Genomic DNA, 15,852 nt, shown 5'->3' on the forward strand with positions numbered 1-15,852 from the left:
GTTGGATTTACACAGCAATGGGAGGAGGCCATTCAGCCCCTCAAGCCTGTATCACAGTCCGAGACTCCCGAGTGTAGGAGTGGGCCAGTACCCAGACAGATCGGGCAACCCCCTCACCTTGCTACAGCAGAATTCTCCGGGCAGGATCCGCGTGCGTTGGTAACGTCTCCACTGGCAGCCGTAGAGTCCTGCCAGGCAGGAGAGGAAAGGCTGGTACTCATAGCGCTGCAGCAGGCGCCGGTGGACAATCTGCAGCTTCCCCAGTTTGGTCTTGGTCAGTTGGATCGGACTGCTGCCCATCTGCCCCAGATCAGGCCCTCTCTAATCCTGCAAAGAGAAACAGAAACGTGGATTTAACCCGATCCCTCAGCTGCACCCCCAAAGCGCTCTGCAGCCAATAGAAGACTCCACTCAACTGAAGTGACGCTTGCAATGGAAGTTCTTCATCGCCTCAGGAATGTCATGTTGTCGCTCCGACCTGCCATGGGACTGCAGCTCAGATTTGGTTTTTCATAGTTGCCTCTTGCTTCGGAGCTTGATAATTGTGGGTTCAAATCCCACTCCTGAACATTGGCTTCAGATTTAGGCTGATACACCCTGGGCACATACTGAGGTAATACTACACTAGGAAAAACGCAGCAGGCCAGGCAGCATCCGAGAAGCTGGAGAATCAACATTTTGAGGACAAGCCCTTCTTCAGGAATTGCTGATGAAGGGCTTATACCCGAAACGTCGATTCTCCTGCTCCTCGGATGCTGCCTGGCCTGCTGCGCTTTTCCAGCACCACACTTTTCAACTCTGGTCTCCACTTTTCTCCTAATACTACACTAGCCAAACACTAGGACAAAGCTGCATTTCTATAGAGCCTTCAACAACCTTAGGACATCCCAAAGTGGTTCACATCCAATGAAGGCCTTTCAAAGTGAAATGACTGCTTGTGTTGCTGTAGGATGCTGGTGAGGCCACGTCTGGAGTACTGTGTACAATTAGGATCTCTTTATTGAAGAAATGGTGTAAATGCATGAGAAGGAGTTCAGGAAAGTTTCACTCAAATACTTCCGGGAAAGAGGGACTTATCCAAGTGACAATGTCACTGAAATAGCCCTGAGCCAGGTGCAATAGAGGCATTTCTGTGATATCACTAGAGTCATAGAGATCTCCATCACGGAAACAAGCCCTCGGTCAAACTTGTCTGTGTCGACCAGATATCCCAACCCAATCTAGTCCCACCTGCCAGCACCGGGCCCATATCCCTCCAAACCCTTCCTATTCATATACCCATCCAAATGCCTTTTAAATGTTGTAGCCTCCACCAATTCCTCTGGCAGCTCAGTCCATACACGCACCACCCTCTGAGTGAAAACGTTGCCCCTTGGGTCTCTTTTACATCTTTCCCCTCTCACCCTAAACCTATGTCATCTAGTTCTGGACTTCCCCCACCCCAGGGAAAAGACTTTGTCTATTCACCTAATCCATGCCCCTCATGATTTTATAAACGTCTATAAGGTCACCCCTCAGCCTCCGACACTCCAGGGAAAACAGCCCCAGCCTGTTCAACCTCTCCCTATAGCTCAAATCCTTCAACCCTGGCAACATCCTTGTAAATCTTTTCTGAATCCTTTCAAGTTTCACAACATCTTTCCGATAGGAAGGAGACCAGAATTGCATGCAACATTCCAACAGTGGCCTAACCAATGTCCTGTACAGCCGCAACATGACCTCCCAACTCCTGTACTCAATACTATGACCAATAAAGGAAAGCATACCAAATGCCTACTTCACTATCCTATCTACCTGCGACTCCACTTTCAAGAAACTATGAACTTGCATTCCAAGGTCGCTTTGTTCAGCAACACTCCCTAGGACCTTACCATTAAGTGTATAAGTCCTGCTAAGATTTGCTTTCCCAAAGTGCAGCACCTCATATTTATCTGAATTAAACTCCATTTGCCACTTCTCAGCCCATTGGCCCATCTGGTCAAGATCCCATTGTAATCTGAGGTAACCTTTTTCGCTGTCCACTACACCTCCAATTTTGGTATCATCTGCTTGTTCTCTTTTATTCCTTTTCAGTTTGAGACTGTGACTTCAAATTGAGAATTAAACTTTGTACAGCTAACAGAGAGAAAGAAAGACTGATGCAAATAGCAGATGTTGCTGGAAAACCTCAACATGTCAGTGGAGAGAAAACAGAGTTAACGTTTCCCGTCCAGTGACCCTTCTTCAGAACAGAAGACTGATGTTTGCTGTTGGGAACTGGCCTGGAGGGATAATGCAGATTGATTACTGTTTGAATAACACTGCTGATGAACCGGCAATGAGATGTTGTTATGCCCAGGGATTGGCAACCGGTAACACATTGAATGGATCAATCAGGGAGGACCGATGCTGATTGGGCAGTGATGGAGAATACTCAGAAAGAAAGAGGAAAAATAGAGTGAACTGTTTTTGACTGGGTTTTTGGGGCTTGGGGCATTCTTTTGCTTAAGAAATTGCTCGCTGTTTTTGGTTTTTGCTGTCTCAAGTTATTTTCCAGTTTGTTAAAATTCTGAGAAATGAACCCTCCCTCGCCTGTAAGAAATCAGCCAAAGTCTCCAGAGGTCTGCAGAAGCTGTTTGCATTGGCTTTGCAATTCAAACAAGGTATGTCACTTTGTGGGAGGTACTGTGGCTCAGTGGTTAGCACTACTGCCTCATAGTCCCAGGGATCCGGGTTTGATTCCAGCCTTCGGCAATTGTCTGTGCGGAGTTTGCACGTTCTCCCCGTGTGTACATGGGTGCCCTATGGTTCCTTCCACAGTTCAAAGACCTGCATGGTAGGTGGGTTAGCCAGGTGGAAATGCAAGGTTACAGGGATGGGGTTGGTTTGGGAAGGATGCTCTTCGGTGGGTCAGTGTGGACTCGATGAGTCAAATGGTCTACTTCCACACTGAGGGATTCTGTGATACAGTCCTTTGTGCTTGCATTACACCCCATCAACCAAGAAGTTCATGAAGGACTGGGATTCATTATTATAACAGTTATTGAACTGGCAAATTAGAATTCTTTTCCATAATTTATCCCGTAACTATGTCTCTCTATCCATCAGTATTTGAGGGAGCTTGCGATCATAGAAGATTGGGCTTAGGTCAAAATAATAATTAGATTACCTTGTAGGTCATACGTGTTCTGCTAAAGTTACATTCTAAATAATAAATTGTTAATTTGTTTTCTTTAAGTTATAAACCTGGTGTCTAAGCTGGGATTTGAACCCTTGCATCAAATCATAGCCTCAATCTCTCACTGAAACATGAGGAGGTTTCAGGAGCGAGTCCATAAAGCTATAAGACATCGGAATGGAAGTAGGCCATTTGGCCCATCGAGCCCACTCCACCATTTAATCATGGCCGGTGGGCATTTCAATATCACTTAACCACACTCTCTCTATGGCCCTTAATTCCTTGCGAGATCAAGAATTTATCAATCTCCTCCTGCTGTACTCAGCCAACACTTCACTTCCCAGAAAGGTGTCAGCAAAAGTGGAGACCATGCTGACCTTTCTTTCCTCACGAACACTGCCTTGAGGCTTGTTTTCCTCTTGCTGCCTCACTCGAGATTGGCCTAGGACTGAGTATCTAACTCAGTATGAACTGTCCACCAAAAGCGTCCTCTGTATAGTCTGGGGACCAGAGTGTTAAAGCAAGCTCTGTATTCCTGCAGGAATCTCAAATCTGGGTCGGGGGGGGGGTTCCGTTTAAGTCTGGGTTTGGCTGCAGGTGACATCATATTCTAACAGGAGGTCAGTTAGTTCAGTTGGGTGGACAGTTGGTTTGCAAAGCAGTGTCACACTAACAGTGTGGGTTCGTATAGAACATAGAACAATACAGCACAGTACAGGCCTTTTAGCTCTCGAAGTTGTGCTGGCCTTTTATCCTACTCTAAGATCAAACTAACCTACACACCTTTCATTGTACTATCATCCATGTGCCAATTCATTTAAATGTCCCTAATGTATCTGCCTCTACCACCACCACTGGCAGCGCATTCCACACACCCACCATTCTCTGTGTGAAGAACCTACCTCTGACATCTCCCCGAAACCTTCCTCCAATCACCTTAAAATTATGCCTCCTCGTGATAGGCGTTTCCGCCCTGGGGAAAAAGTCTCTGTCTATCCACTCTATCTATGCATCTCATCACCTTGTCCACCTCTCTCAAGTCACCTCGACCGCCTCTCTCAAGTCACCTCTCACCCTTCTCCCCATACCGGCTGAGGATACCATGAAGGACTCTCCTTCTCAAGCTCTAACCTCTCTTGAGGTATGGTGACCCTCAGGTTAAATCACAAGCAATCTGCTCTGTCTAATGAGAGTGCAGCCTTATGGTCTGGTAAGACTACGGCGATTTGACTTGACATGTTGTAACCATTAAAATTGCCAGACCCCACCTCAGCTTCCTTTTCAATGATGGGACAATTCAGACGATGATCTCCAGATCTTCACATCACTATCCAAATTGAAAATTACCCATAGCATTTCTTCAAGATCTATGCAGTAACATCAATAATGTGCCTTGATTCAGCACCTTTAACACTGTAAATCACTTTGAGGGACTACACAAAGAGATCACAGAATCCTGACAGTGCAGCTAGAGGCCATTTGGTCTGCACCAACCCTCTGAGAGTATCCCACCCAGACCCAGCATCCACCCTCCTTCCCATGGCTAACACAACTAACCTGCACATCTCTGAACGCTACAGGCAATTTAGCATGGCCAATTTACTTAACCTGCACATGTTTGGACTGTAGGAGGAAACCGGAGCACCCGGAGGAAACCCACGCAGACATGGAGAGAACGTGCAAACTCCACACAGATAATCGCCTGAGGCTGGAATCAAACCCGGGTCCCTGGTGCTGTGAGGCAACACTGCTAACCAAGACACTAAAATAGTCAGGCAGGTGACCCAATATATGAGTTAGGAGTAGAAGTAGACCACTCTGTCCCTCAAGCCTGAATCGTCATTTCGTTAGATCATGGCTGATCTAATTACTCCATATTCCTGCCTACCAACGATAACCTTTTGACCCCCTTAGCTATCAAGAATCGATTTACCTGTCCCTTAAAAATACTCAAAACCTCTATCTCCATTGCCTTTGGAGGAAGGGAATGTCAAAGACTCACAATCCTAGGTGTGGAAGTTTCTATTCATCTCTGTCCTAAATGGTGTCTGCTTTTCTTGAAACAGTGACCATCCAGTTCGAGAAACTCTTGCAAGAGGAAACATTCTCCCCACTTCCACTCTGCTAAGACTCCTCTGAACCACACGTTTCAATCGAAGTGCCCCATACTCTTTCAAACTCCAGTAGATACAAAATAAAAACCAGTTTTTAGAAAGTATATAACTCACTGCCACATCTCTTCACATGCCACCTTGAAAACATTATTCCTTGCTACTATCAGTTCTGAGGAAACGTTAACTAGATATGAAACGTTAACTCTCATTAAACCACCTTAAGGCAACTACACAGGGCAGCACAGTGGCTCAGTGGTCAGCAGTGCTGCCTCACAGTGCCAGGGACCTGGGTTCAATTCCACCCTTGGGCGACTGTCTGTGTGAAGTTTGCATGCTCTCCTTACATGTGCGTGAGTCCCCTTCGGGTGCTCTGGTTTCCTCCCACAGTCTAAAGATGTGTAGATTGGCTGTGCTAAATTGCCCATTCTGTTCAGGGATGTGAAGATTAAGTGTATTAGCCATGGGAAATGTGGGTGGCAGGGGGATGGCCTGGGTGGAATGCTCCTTGGAGGGTTGGTGTGGACTTGTTGACCTGTTTTTGCTCTGCAGGGATTCTATGAATATCCTTCCTTAGTCACAAAGACCAGAATTGCACAGACTGCTGAGTGTGACCTCACTAGCATGCTAGACAGCTGTAGCATGTCTTCTCTGTTCCTATTTTCAACCATTTTACACTAATAGGCAATAAATGGGTGATAACGTTGGCTCAGTCAATGATGCCGACATCCAATGAATGAACAAAATAAAACTAAAGTCAAAAACCTTCCCCAACTGTTTGTTGGATGAATGTGTTTAGCGTCGGAGTTTCTCTGATATGGATGCCCAAATTTTCTCGAATGCCAACATCTCATGGTTTCTCACCGTTTAAAAATAATGTTTTCTGTTCTTCATACCCACATTGCACCTAATGCCAAACTTGCCCACACACGTAGCCCCTTGGCAGACTCTTCGATCCTCCTCCTGCATTTACAAAGCACCTCTCACACACTGAGTATGTCCCAAAAGCAGCCAACAAACTAGTTTTGGAGTGTGATCACTGCTGTAATGCTGGAAACGGGGTGGCTGCATAGCACGCAGTCGGTTGTTGCTCCTGTAAATTCCATGTAATCGCTGTTCCAATAACAAATGGCCTGTTGTCCAGCTTATCTTGCATAATGTGTACCATTTAAGGACTCAGGGCATGCATCCAAATGATTGCTGCAGAAAACAGTTGATTAAATAAGTTGAAGAATGGGGAGCTTTTTTCTGATGTCGATACAATCAGGGTCACAAACAGAAACATCAATTCTTCAACCTAATTAGCCAAGCGAAGTCTGACTAGTACACATACAGTATTAACGTTATCTAGCCAAATCTGTCATTTAACACAACCCATCTTGTCGGGATGTTTCATGTCGCTAAACTCATTAGGACAGACGCAAGGATTATTGTGACTGCTTGAAATTTGGTATTATAGAATCCCTACAGCGTGGAAACAAGCCCTTCAACCCAACAAGTCCACACCGATCCTCCAAAGAGTATCCCACCCAGACCCATTCCCCAATACTCTACATTGTATCCTTGACTCATGCACCTAACCTACACACCCCTGGACACCATGGGCAATTTAGCATGGCCAATCCACCCTAACCTGCACATCTTTGGACTGTGGGAGGAAACCAGAGCACCCGGAGGAAACCCACACAGACACAGGGAGAAAGTGCAAATTCTACACAGACAGTCGCTGAAGGCTGGACTCAAACCCAGGTCCCTGACGCTGTGAGGCAGCAGTGCTAACCACTGAGTCACTGTGCCTTTGTCCTGATGGGTGGAAGATGGAAAGCTGAGCAATAGGCACCTGTTATCTACAATACAAATGTGAAATTGTAAGACACCACGTTAATCAGGAAAACCAGCTTAGCGATGGTGTAACAAACACACAGAAATTACTGGAAAAACTCAGCAGGTCTGGCAGCAACTGTGGAGAGAAAGCAGAGTTAATGCTTCCTGTCCAGTGATACTTTTTCAGAACTGGAAGCATTAACTCTGCTTTCTCTCTACCAGATGCTGCCAACCCTGCTGAGTTTCTCCAGCATTCTCTTTTTGTTTCAGATCTCCAGCATCTGCAGTTTTTTTGTTTTATCTGAGAGATGACATATCTTGGAAAGGATACCATGTACTGCCTAGTTTGATGATATTGTCGACTTATAAAATGCCTGAGCTTCCCAAACCACTGAACCCTGAGCAACAAGGCATCAGTAATGAGCAGAAACATTGGAGGAAAGATTTGTACATGATACCTCATTTTCATTTGTTTTTCTTTATTATTTCAGAGGAACAGTGCCGGAATTTGTGAACTCATCTCTAATTGCCCTTGAACTGAGTAGCCTGTGAGGGCCATTGCAGACGGAATTGAAGAGCCAATCACTTTGCAGTGGGCCTGGAGTCAGACTGGGAAAGGATGGCAGATTTCCTTCCCTGAGGGACATAAGTAAAGCAGATGGGTTTTTACAACAATTGATAACACCACCTATTTCTCCAGCATCACTGGGATAAGCTTTCAGTTCCAGATTTCATGGATCTAATTTACTGACCCCAGGGTAGGGTTTCAATCCGTGGCCAGGGAGGGTTAGCTCTGGGCCTCTGGATTAAACTACCACGGGCTTCACCAGGAACATCAGAACCAAGAATGGTCTACTGAGCTTCTCAAGCCTGTTCTACTATCCATGGAGGCTGTGGTTCATATGTTCCTTTGCTATCTGACACAAGCAAAACTGTTTGTAACAAAAACAGAAATTGCTTGAAAAGCTCAGCAGGTCTGGTCGCATCTGTGAAGAGGAATCGGAGTTAACGCTTCGGGTCTAGTGACCCCTCCACAGAACTGATGGTAGCTAGGAAAATGTCAGTTTATAAGCAGAAGATAGGGTGCGGAAGGGGGTAAGGAGTAAACGTTTGGTGGGGATAGAGCCCAAGGAGAGACGAGAACAGTTGGACAGACAAAGGAGTAGATAATGATCTAGCTGAGGAGGGTGAGTAGGTGTTAGTGGTTAACACTGGGTGATGTGTAACAGTAGACTACGTGATAACAAGGCCTGGTGTAAGGGGGTGGGGGCTAGGACATGGGAGAGTTCAGGCCTTAAAATTATTGAACTCAATATTGAGTCTGGAGGACTGCAGGGTCCCCAAGTGGAAAATGAGGTGTTGTTCTTTCAGCTTGGTGCTGAGCTACACTGCGGCACTGCAGCAAGCCTGAGACAGAGACTTTGGCCAATGAACAGGGTGGGGTGTTAAAATGGCGGGCAACTGGAAGCTCAGGGTCACCTTCGTAGGCAGGACATAGATGTTCTGCAAAGTGATCACCCAGTCTACGCTTCAGTTCCCCAACGTAGAGGAGACCACATTGTGAACAGCAAATGCAGTAGATTAGATTGCATGAAGGAAGAGAAAGTGAGTATTGCAGATGCTGCAGATCAGTGTTGAGAGTGTGGTGCTGGAAAAGCACAGCAGGTCAGGCAGCATCTGAGGAGCAGGAGAATTGATGTTTCAAGCATAAACCCTTCATTGGGAATTGGGCATAAGGCCTCATTCCTGATGAAGGGCTTTTGCCTGAAACGTCGATTCTCCTGGTCCTCGGGGGTGGGGGGGGGGGGGGGGGGCGCTGCCTGACCTGCTGTGCTTTTCCAGCACCACACTCTCAACACTAGAATGTATGAAGTGCAGGTAAAGTACTGCTACACCTGGAAGTGGCCCTTGGATACTGAGAAGGTAAATGGGCAAGTGTTACACCTTTGGCAGTTGCAGGAAAGATTCTGTGGGGCTGTGGGGGGGGGGGGGGGGGGGGGTTGTCGGGATTGAAGGAAGAGTCAACCAGGGTGTTCCAGATGGGAGGTGGCAGAAGCAGATACCTTAGCAAGAGGCATTTAGACAGACACATGAGCAAGCAGGAAATAGAGGGTATTGGACCATGTGCAGGCCGATGGCATTGATTTAGAATGGCATCATGGTTATCACAGGAATAATGGGCTGAAGGGCATGTTCCTCTGATGGACTGTCCCATGTTCATTTAGATTGTGGCAAGGGGAAAGTAATCTTAAAACAGTCTGCAGGCAAGGAATGGGAGAAAGTGAGGACTGCAGATCAGAGTCAGAAAACATTGTGCTGGAAAAGCACAGCTGGTCAGGCAGCACCTGAGGAGCAGGAGAGTCGATGTTTCAATCATATGCTGTTCATCATCCCACAGACAAGGAGCTTCAAGCAGAGAAATCCCAGCAGTGTGCATAACGGGTGAGTTGGCCTGTGTGCAATCCCAACAATCCCAAAGACTGAAGCAGAGGCAGAAATCCTCCTTGTGGATCTGGGCCTGGAAAAAATATATCGGGCAGGGGTCCGGAAATGGTAGAATGGTTACAGCACAGACAGAGGCCATTTGACACATCCAAACCATGCCAGCTGTCTGTGAAAGCAATTGAGCTCACCCCATGTGTTCCATGCGGCCCGCAAAGGATTTCCCTCCAAATAGTAATCCAATTCTGTTTTGAAATGTGAGATTAAATCTGCTCCCAGGATGCACTGGGCGCATTATAGATATTGGCCATTCACTCCTCATCGTGCGTCTGATCTTTTCTCGTTTGCCAATCAATCACCTCTAAACCTGTGACCTCTGGCTCTTGGGCCTTCTCCCAGGTGGCAATGTTTTTTCCCAGAGAGCCTCCTCAATTCTGACAACCTGTATCAACTCTGCCCACAGTCCAATCTGCAGACCCTCATTCAAAACGGAAACAAAATCATAAAATACGTATCGTTTTTACAAAATGAAATCATTTCAAAGAAGCACAACCCAGACATTTAAATTATGTTCATACCCTGCTCCAGAAACTGGAAGAAAATAAATTTGACCTGAGGATGAAAAGTACACAAATAATTCCAACTTCCATAATCACATTTAGAAAGAAGTGTGAAAGGTTAGTATCTAAATAAGGATTAGGAATCAGCACAGGCTTGGTAGGCTGAAGGGCCTACTCCTGTGCTGTGTTGAATTGGATCAACTGGAATCCTAACACAACATTTCACCTGAGGAACAACAACCAATTACCTGGAAAATGAAATAGGAATCTTCAAGAGGTACCTTCTATCATTCAAAAGATTTATACCTGGAAATCTATCCATCTTTGCAAATGATCCTGGATTCCTGTGATCTGGAATTATTGTTGTTTCTCCATGCGTCTCTTAGCTGCCCGTATACATTCGTTTTCCATGGGATTTCTCTGCCTGCACCTTGTTTCTTGGTTAAAGGCAGCATTTATCTCCCCTGGGATCTGCTTTACTGTCAACAAAAGCAGCAGACACCTTAAAGGGACCAACCTCAATTAAACAGAATGGTGTGCAGTTGTATCCACTTCCAGGTCGAAAAGTGTGGTGCTGGAAAAGCACAGCCGGTCAGTCAGCATCCGAGGAGCAAGAGAGTCAATGTTTCGGGTATAAGCACTTCATCAGGAATGTGGGGGGAAGGGGTGGAGGGAGGGAGGAAGAAGGGGTCTGAAAGATAAATAAGAGCGGGTGGTAGGGCTGTAGGGAAGGAAGCTGGGAAAGCGAGAGGTGGATGCAGGTGGGGGAGTGATGGTGATTGGTTGGAGCGGAGGGTGCTGCAGATAGGTGGGAAGGAAGATGGACAGATGGGACAGTTCAAGAGGGTGGTGCTGGGTTGGATAGCTGGATCTGGGGTGAGGTGGGGGGAGGCCATCACCCCCCCACCTGCATCTACCTATTGCCTTTCAAGCTACCTCCACCCCCCCGGCCCCCTCCCGTTTGTCTTTCAGCCCCCTTTGCCTTCCCCCAACATTCCTGATGAAGGGCTTTTGCCCGAAACGTCGACTCTCCTGCTCCTCGGATGCTGCCTGGCCTGCTGTGCTTTTCCAGCTCCACACTTTTCAACTCTGACTCTCCAGCATCTGCAGTCCTCCCTTTCTGCGTGCCTTACATCCCATAAGCAGCAGCAAAACTGGATCATAGTGCTCCACAGGAAGAATAAAAATGGCCATGAGTAATGTAACATCCAGCCCTTTAATGATCAATCTGCATTGCATTGTTTCCTTCATGTTGTTGTTTTTTTTTCTGACATTGCATAGAGCATCAGCATCACTACCCATACCCCTGACCCCGACCTAAGTATGATTCTGAATGACCTGTAACACATTTTTGACCAGCACGGATGAGATGGGCCAAAGGGCCTTTTTTAATGCTATGGAAGTGTTAGCCTAATCAGTCCATTAACCCTCCACACCAACTGTACTCCTTAACAAAAACATTCACTTCGGTTCCCAAATCCCATTTCTTCAGCTCCCTATCACTGTACTTCCCAAACTGAAATCACATTGAGATGTTCAAGTGTGACCTTTTAGTTTATTCATGGGATGTGGGCATTGCTCAGCCAGCATTTATTACCTGCCCCTAAATACCTTTGACAAGATGCTGAGCTGCTTTCTTGAAACACTGCAGTCTTAAGACACCCACAATACCATTAGGGAGGGAATTCCAGGATTTTGACCCTGAAGGAATGGCGATATACTTCCAAGTCAGGATGGTGAGTGGCTTGGACGGGAACTTACAGATGGTGGTGTTCCCATGTATCTGCTGCCCTTGTCCTTCTGGGAGGGACAGAGTGTGGGTTTGGTCGGTGCTATCAGAGTAGCCTGGTTGACTCGCTGCACTATACAGTTACAAACAGGGTGGCATAGTGGCATAGTGGTAGCACTGCTGCCTCACAGCACCAGGGTCCCAGGTTCAATTCCAGCCTCAGGTGACTGTCTGCGTGGAGTTTGCACATTCTCCCTGTGTCTGCGTGGGTTTCCTCCCACAGTCCAAAGATGTGCAAGTTAGGGTAGATTGGCCATGCTAAATTGCCCATAGTGTTAAGTGCATTAGTCAGAAGGGAAATGGGTCTGGGTGGGTGACTCTTCAGAGGGTCAGTGTGGACTTGTTGGGCCGAAGGGCCTGTTTCCACACTGTAGGAAATCTAATCTAGTCTAGATACCATGCCTAGAATAGTGCATGCAATTTTGCTCTGATGACAGGATATACATGCCATAGAAGGAGTGATTCCTGATGAAGGGCTTTTGCCTGAAACGGGGTTTCTCCTGCTCCTCGGATGCTGCCAGACCTGCTGTGCTTTTCCAACACCCCACACTCTCGACTCTAATCTCCAGCATCTGCAGTGCTCACTGCCGCAGGGAAGAAGTGTAGCAGAGGTTCACTGGGCCAATATGAGGAGAGATCGGTCCATCTTTGTTTCTATTAATTCAGGGGACCACTAGTTTGGCCAGCATGTATTGCCCATCCTAATAGGCCCAGAGGGAGTTAACAGCTAACCACATTGCTGTGGGTCTGGAGTCACATGTAGACCAGACCAGGTAATGATGACAGTTTCCTTCCCTAAAGGATATTAGTGAACCAAACGGATTTCACCCTGACATTTTCATGTCATTAATTCCAGATTTTTATTGAATTCAAATTCTACCATCTAATATGGATTTGAACCCAGGTCGATAATGATAGTAATCCACCACCTCTCCGTTTTGATTTCCAAGATTTTGAAACTGAGTTCAAATTCACAATGTGCCCTGGTAGCATTTAAATAAGACTGGACTGGGGTCTAACTCTGTAACATAACAATTAGCAAGTTTCACAGCCAGGGAGAAAGGGAGGACTGCAGATGCTGGAGGTCAGAGTGGTGCTGGAAAAGCACAGCCGGTCAGACAGCATCCAAGGAGCAGGAGGTAGATGACCTGGGAGGGGGTGCAGTGAGAGAGAGAGAGGGAGAGAGAGAGAGACTCACTGAGATCCTTGTAGACGGAGGAGGAGAACTTCCTCAAGAGGTTTTGGAAGAGGCTTTGCAGTGAAGTGAGAATCAAAGGGGGAAAGTGAGGACTGTAGATGTTGGAGATCGGAGTCAAAAGGTGTGGTGCTGGAAAAGCACAGCTGGTCAGGCAGCATAAGCAGAGCAGGAGAAGGGCTGATGCTCGACACGTCGATTCTCCTGCTCCTCGGATGCTACCTGACCAACTGTGCTTTTTCAGCACCACGTTTTTTGACTCAAGTTTCACAATCAGTGGACTGATTATATTCCAGGTTTTTTAAAAAAATTCTAATCCCACCATGTACCATGGCAGGATCTGAACCCAGGGCCCCAGAATATTCCTTGGTCTCTCTGGATTAATAGGTTGAGTAACAACTCCATAGCATCCCCAACTGGGTCAGTATTCTTTACAGTTTCAACGGATGAGCGAGGATGTGATTGAAACATAAAATTCGACTAGGGCTGGACAGATCAGATACAAGGAAGATACTTTCACCTTTCTAGAAGCAAGGAACATGGACACAGAATAGACCATTTAGGACTGAGTGAGGAAACATTTCTTCATTCAAAGGGAAGTGAACCTGTGTAATTCTCTACCAGAGCAGGCTGTAGGGGTCAAATCCCTGAATATAATCAAGAAAGAGAAATACTTTTTGTAGATTTTAAAGGCATCAAGGGCTATGGGGAGAAAGCAGAAACATGGCATTGACATAGAGAATCAGCCATGATCATACAGCATGGAGGAGCAGGCTCGAAGGGCTGAATGGCCTCCTCCTGCTTCTAGTTTCTATATTTGCTATATTTATATCATGCCCCGATGTACAAATTAGAATAGCAATTTATTGTCACATATTTTTACGTGAAAAATATGGAGATGTTTTATATGTTGCCCCACGACTATGCCTATATTAATGACAGAAATCATACATAATAATTTTTAAAAAGTAAAGTTAAGACAAAGTTCATCACAGTTTGGTTAACAGCTCCTGGGTTCAGGGAAGGCTGATTAAAGAACGATGGAATATCCTGTTCAACAGTCATAGAGATGTACGGCACAGAAATAGACCCTTCAGTCCAACTCATCCATGCTGATCAGATATCCTAAATAAATCTATTCCCATTTCCCAACACTTGGCTCATCTCCCTCTAAACCCTTCCTATTCATATACCCATCCAACTGCCTCTTAAATGCTGTAATTCTACCAGCATCCATCACTTCCTCTGGCAGCTCATTCCATACACACACCATCCTCTGTGTGAAGGAGTTTCCCCTGAGATCCATTTTAAATCTTTCCCCTCTCACCCGAAACCTATGCTCTCTAGTTTTGGATTCTCCTACCCTGGAAAAAAGATCTTGTCTATTCATCCTATCCATGCCCCTCATGATTTTATAAAGCTTTATAAGGTCACCCCCCGGCACCCCCCCCCAGCCTCTGACACTCTAGAGAAAACAGCCCCAGTTTATTCAGCCTCTCTGTATAGTTCAAACCCTCTAATCCTGACAATACTCTCATAAATCTTTTCTGTGCCCTTTCAAGTTTCACAGCTTCCTTCCTATGGCAGGGAGACCAGAATTAAAAGTACAGCAATATAAAATAAATAGTGACACTAAGAGGTATGGGAAATATGAGGTCAGCTAACCAGGTGGTGTGTCTTCTGTGCTTGTTTATGTACTGACACCTGAACCTTTGTGCCCAATTAATAGCATATTTGACCTGAAAGGTAGCACCTGTGATAATGTGGCATTCCCTCAGTGCCGCACTGGAGCATTGGCGAAGATTATCATGCTGACATCTCTGGAGTGAGACTATAACTCACCACCTCCAGACTCAGAGCAGGTAGAGCCCCAGGGATCCCGAGTTGACTACCAATGCGAGAAGTTAAAAATCACACAACACCAGGTTATAGTCCAACAGGTTTATTTGGAAGCACTAGCTTTCGGAGCGCCACATCAGATGAAGAAATAGTGCTCTGAAAGCTAGTGCTTCTAGATAAACCTGTTGGACTATAACCTGGTGTTGTAGATTTTTATCTGTGTCCAAACGCAGTCCAACACTGGCTCCTCCCAACCAATCTGAGAGGCAGGTCAAAACTAAACCCTCAACAGCTCAACAAGAACCGACAGCACCAGGGCCTTTTCAAAAATGCCAGCCCTCATAGTCAAACTGAAGCAAAACAAAATCTCAAGCACAAACTAACTAGCAACAGTGCAACGATGGAAAAGTACACGGGGTAGTTTCCCTTGAGCCTGCTACATCACTCTAGATCATACCTGCTAGCTCAGCACTATTTTCCTGCACTATCCCATATCCCCTGACATCATTCAGATAGAAATCGTCCGATCTCTACACTCAGTGACTGAATTTCTACAGCAATCTTGGGTAGCGCATTCCAAAGATTCACTGTCCTCTGAGATAAGGCGTTCCTCCTCATCTCAGTCCTGAATGACCTGCTCTTCATTCCATGTCCACAATCCCTTTTCCATTTCTTATACCTTTCACAGACTTCACCCCTATCGCTTATGCAAGCCCTACACACCTGCTGTCTTTCTTTCCCCCTTTCTTCATTGTACTCTCTCTCTCTCTCTCTATCTCTCTGTCCTCAATGTGATAATCCATGGCTAGTATTCTCCTTGCTCCAATCAACCACCAAGAAAGAAAGAAATGCTTTATTGCCATCCTGAGGTTGTGAAAGTGTTACTTCTTAGTTCAACAGAGAGACCTAGGGGTTCAGGTACATAGATCATTGAC

General features: G+C 46.0%; 1 protein-coding gene across 7 annotated transcripts in view; it reads right to left on the reverse strand.

The window, feature by feature from the left end:
* gdpd4a (glycerophosphodiester phosphodiesterase domain containing 4a) overlaps positions 1–15,852 on the reverse strand; it is a 90,263-nt gene that overhangs the window by 61,056 nt on the left and 13,355 nt on the right. For 4 of the 7 annotated variants that reach the window (XM_072576848.1, XM_072576847.1, XM_072576852.1 and 1 more), the window contains exon 2: positions 118–327. In XM_072576848.1, coding sequence (XP_072432949.1) covers positions 118–300 — 183 coding nt within the window. In that variant the 5' untranslated portion in view covers positions 301–327. Of the gene's footprint in view, positions 1–117; positions 328–416; positions 590–10,400; positions 10,575–10,611; positions 10,710–15,852 lie in introns of those variants that run through there. The other 3 variants (XM_072576851.1, XM_072576850.1, XM_072576853.1) reach the window with 3 other exon arrangements.

This window comes from Chiloscyllium punctatum, chromosome 9 (genome assembly GCF_047496795.1).
Source record: "Chiloscyllium punctatum isolate Juve2018m chromosome 9, sChiPun1.3, whole genome shotgun sequence".
NCBI lineage: Eukaryota > Metazoa > Chordata > Chondrichthyes > Orectolobiformes > Hemiscylliidae > Chiloscyllium > Chiloscyllium punctatum.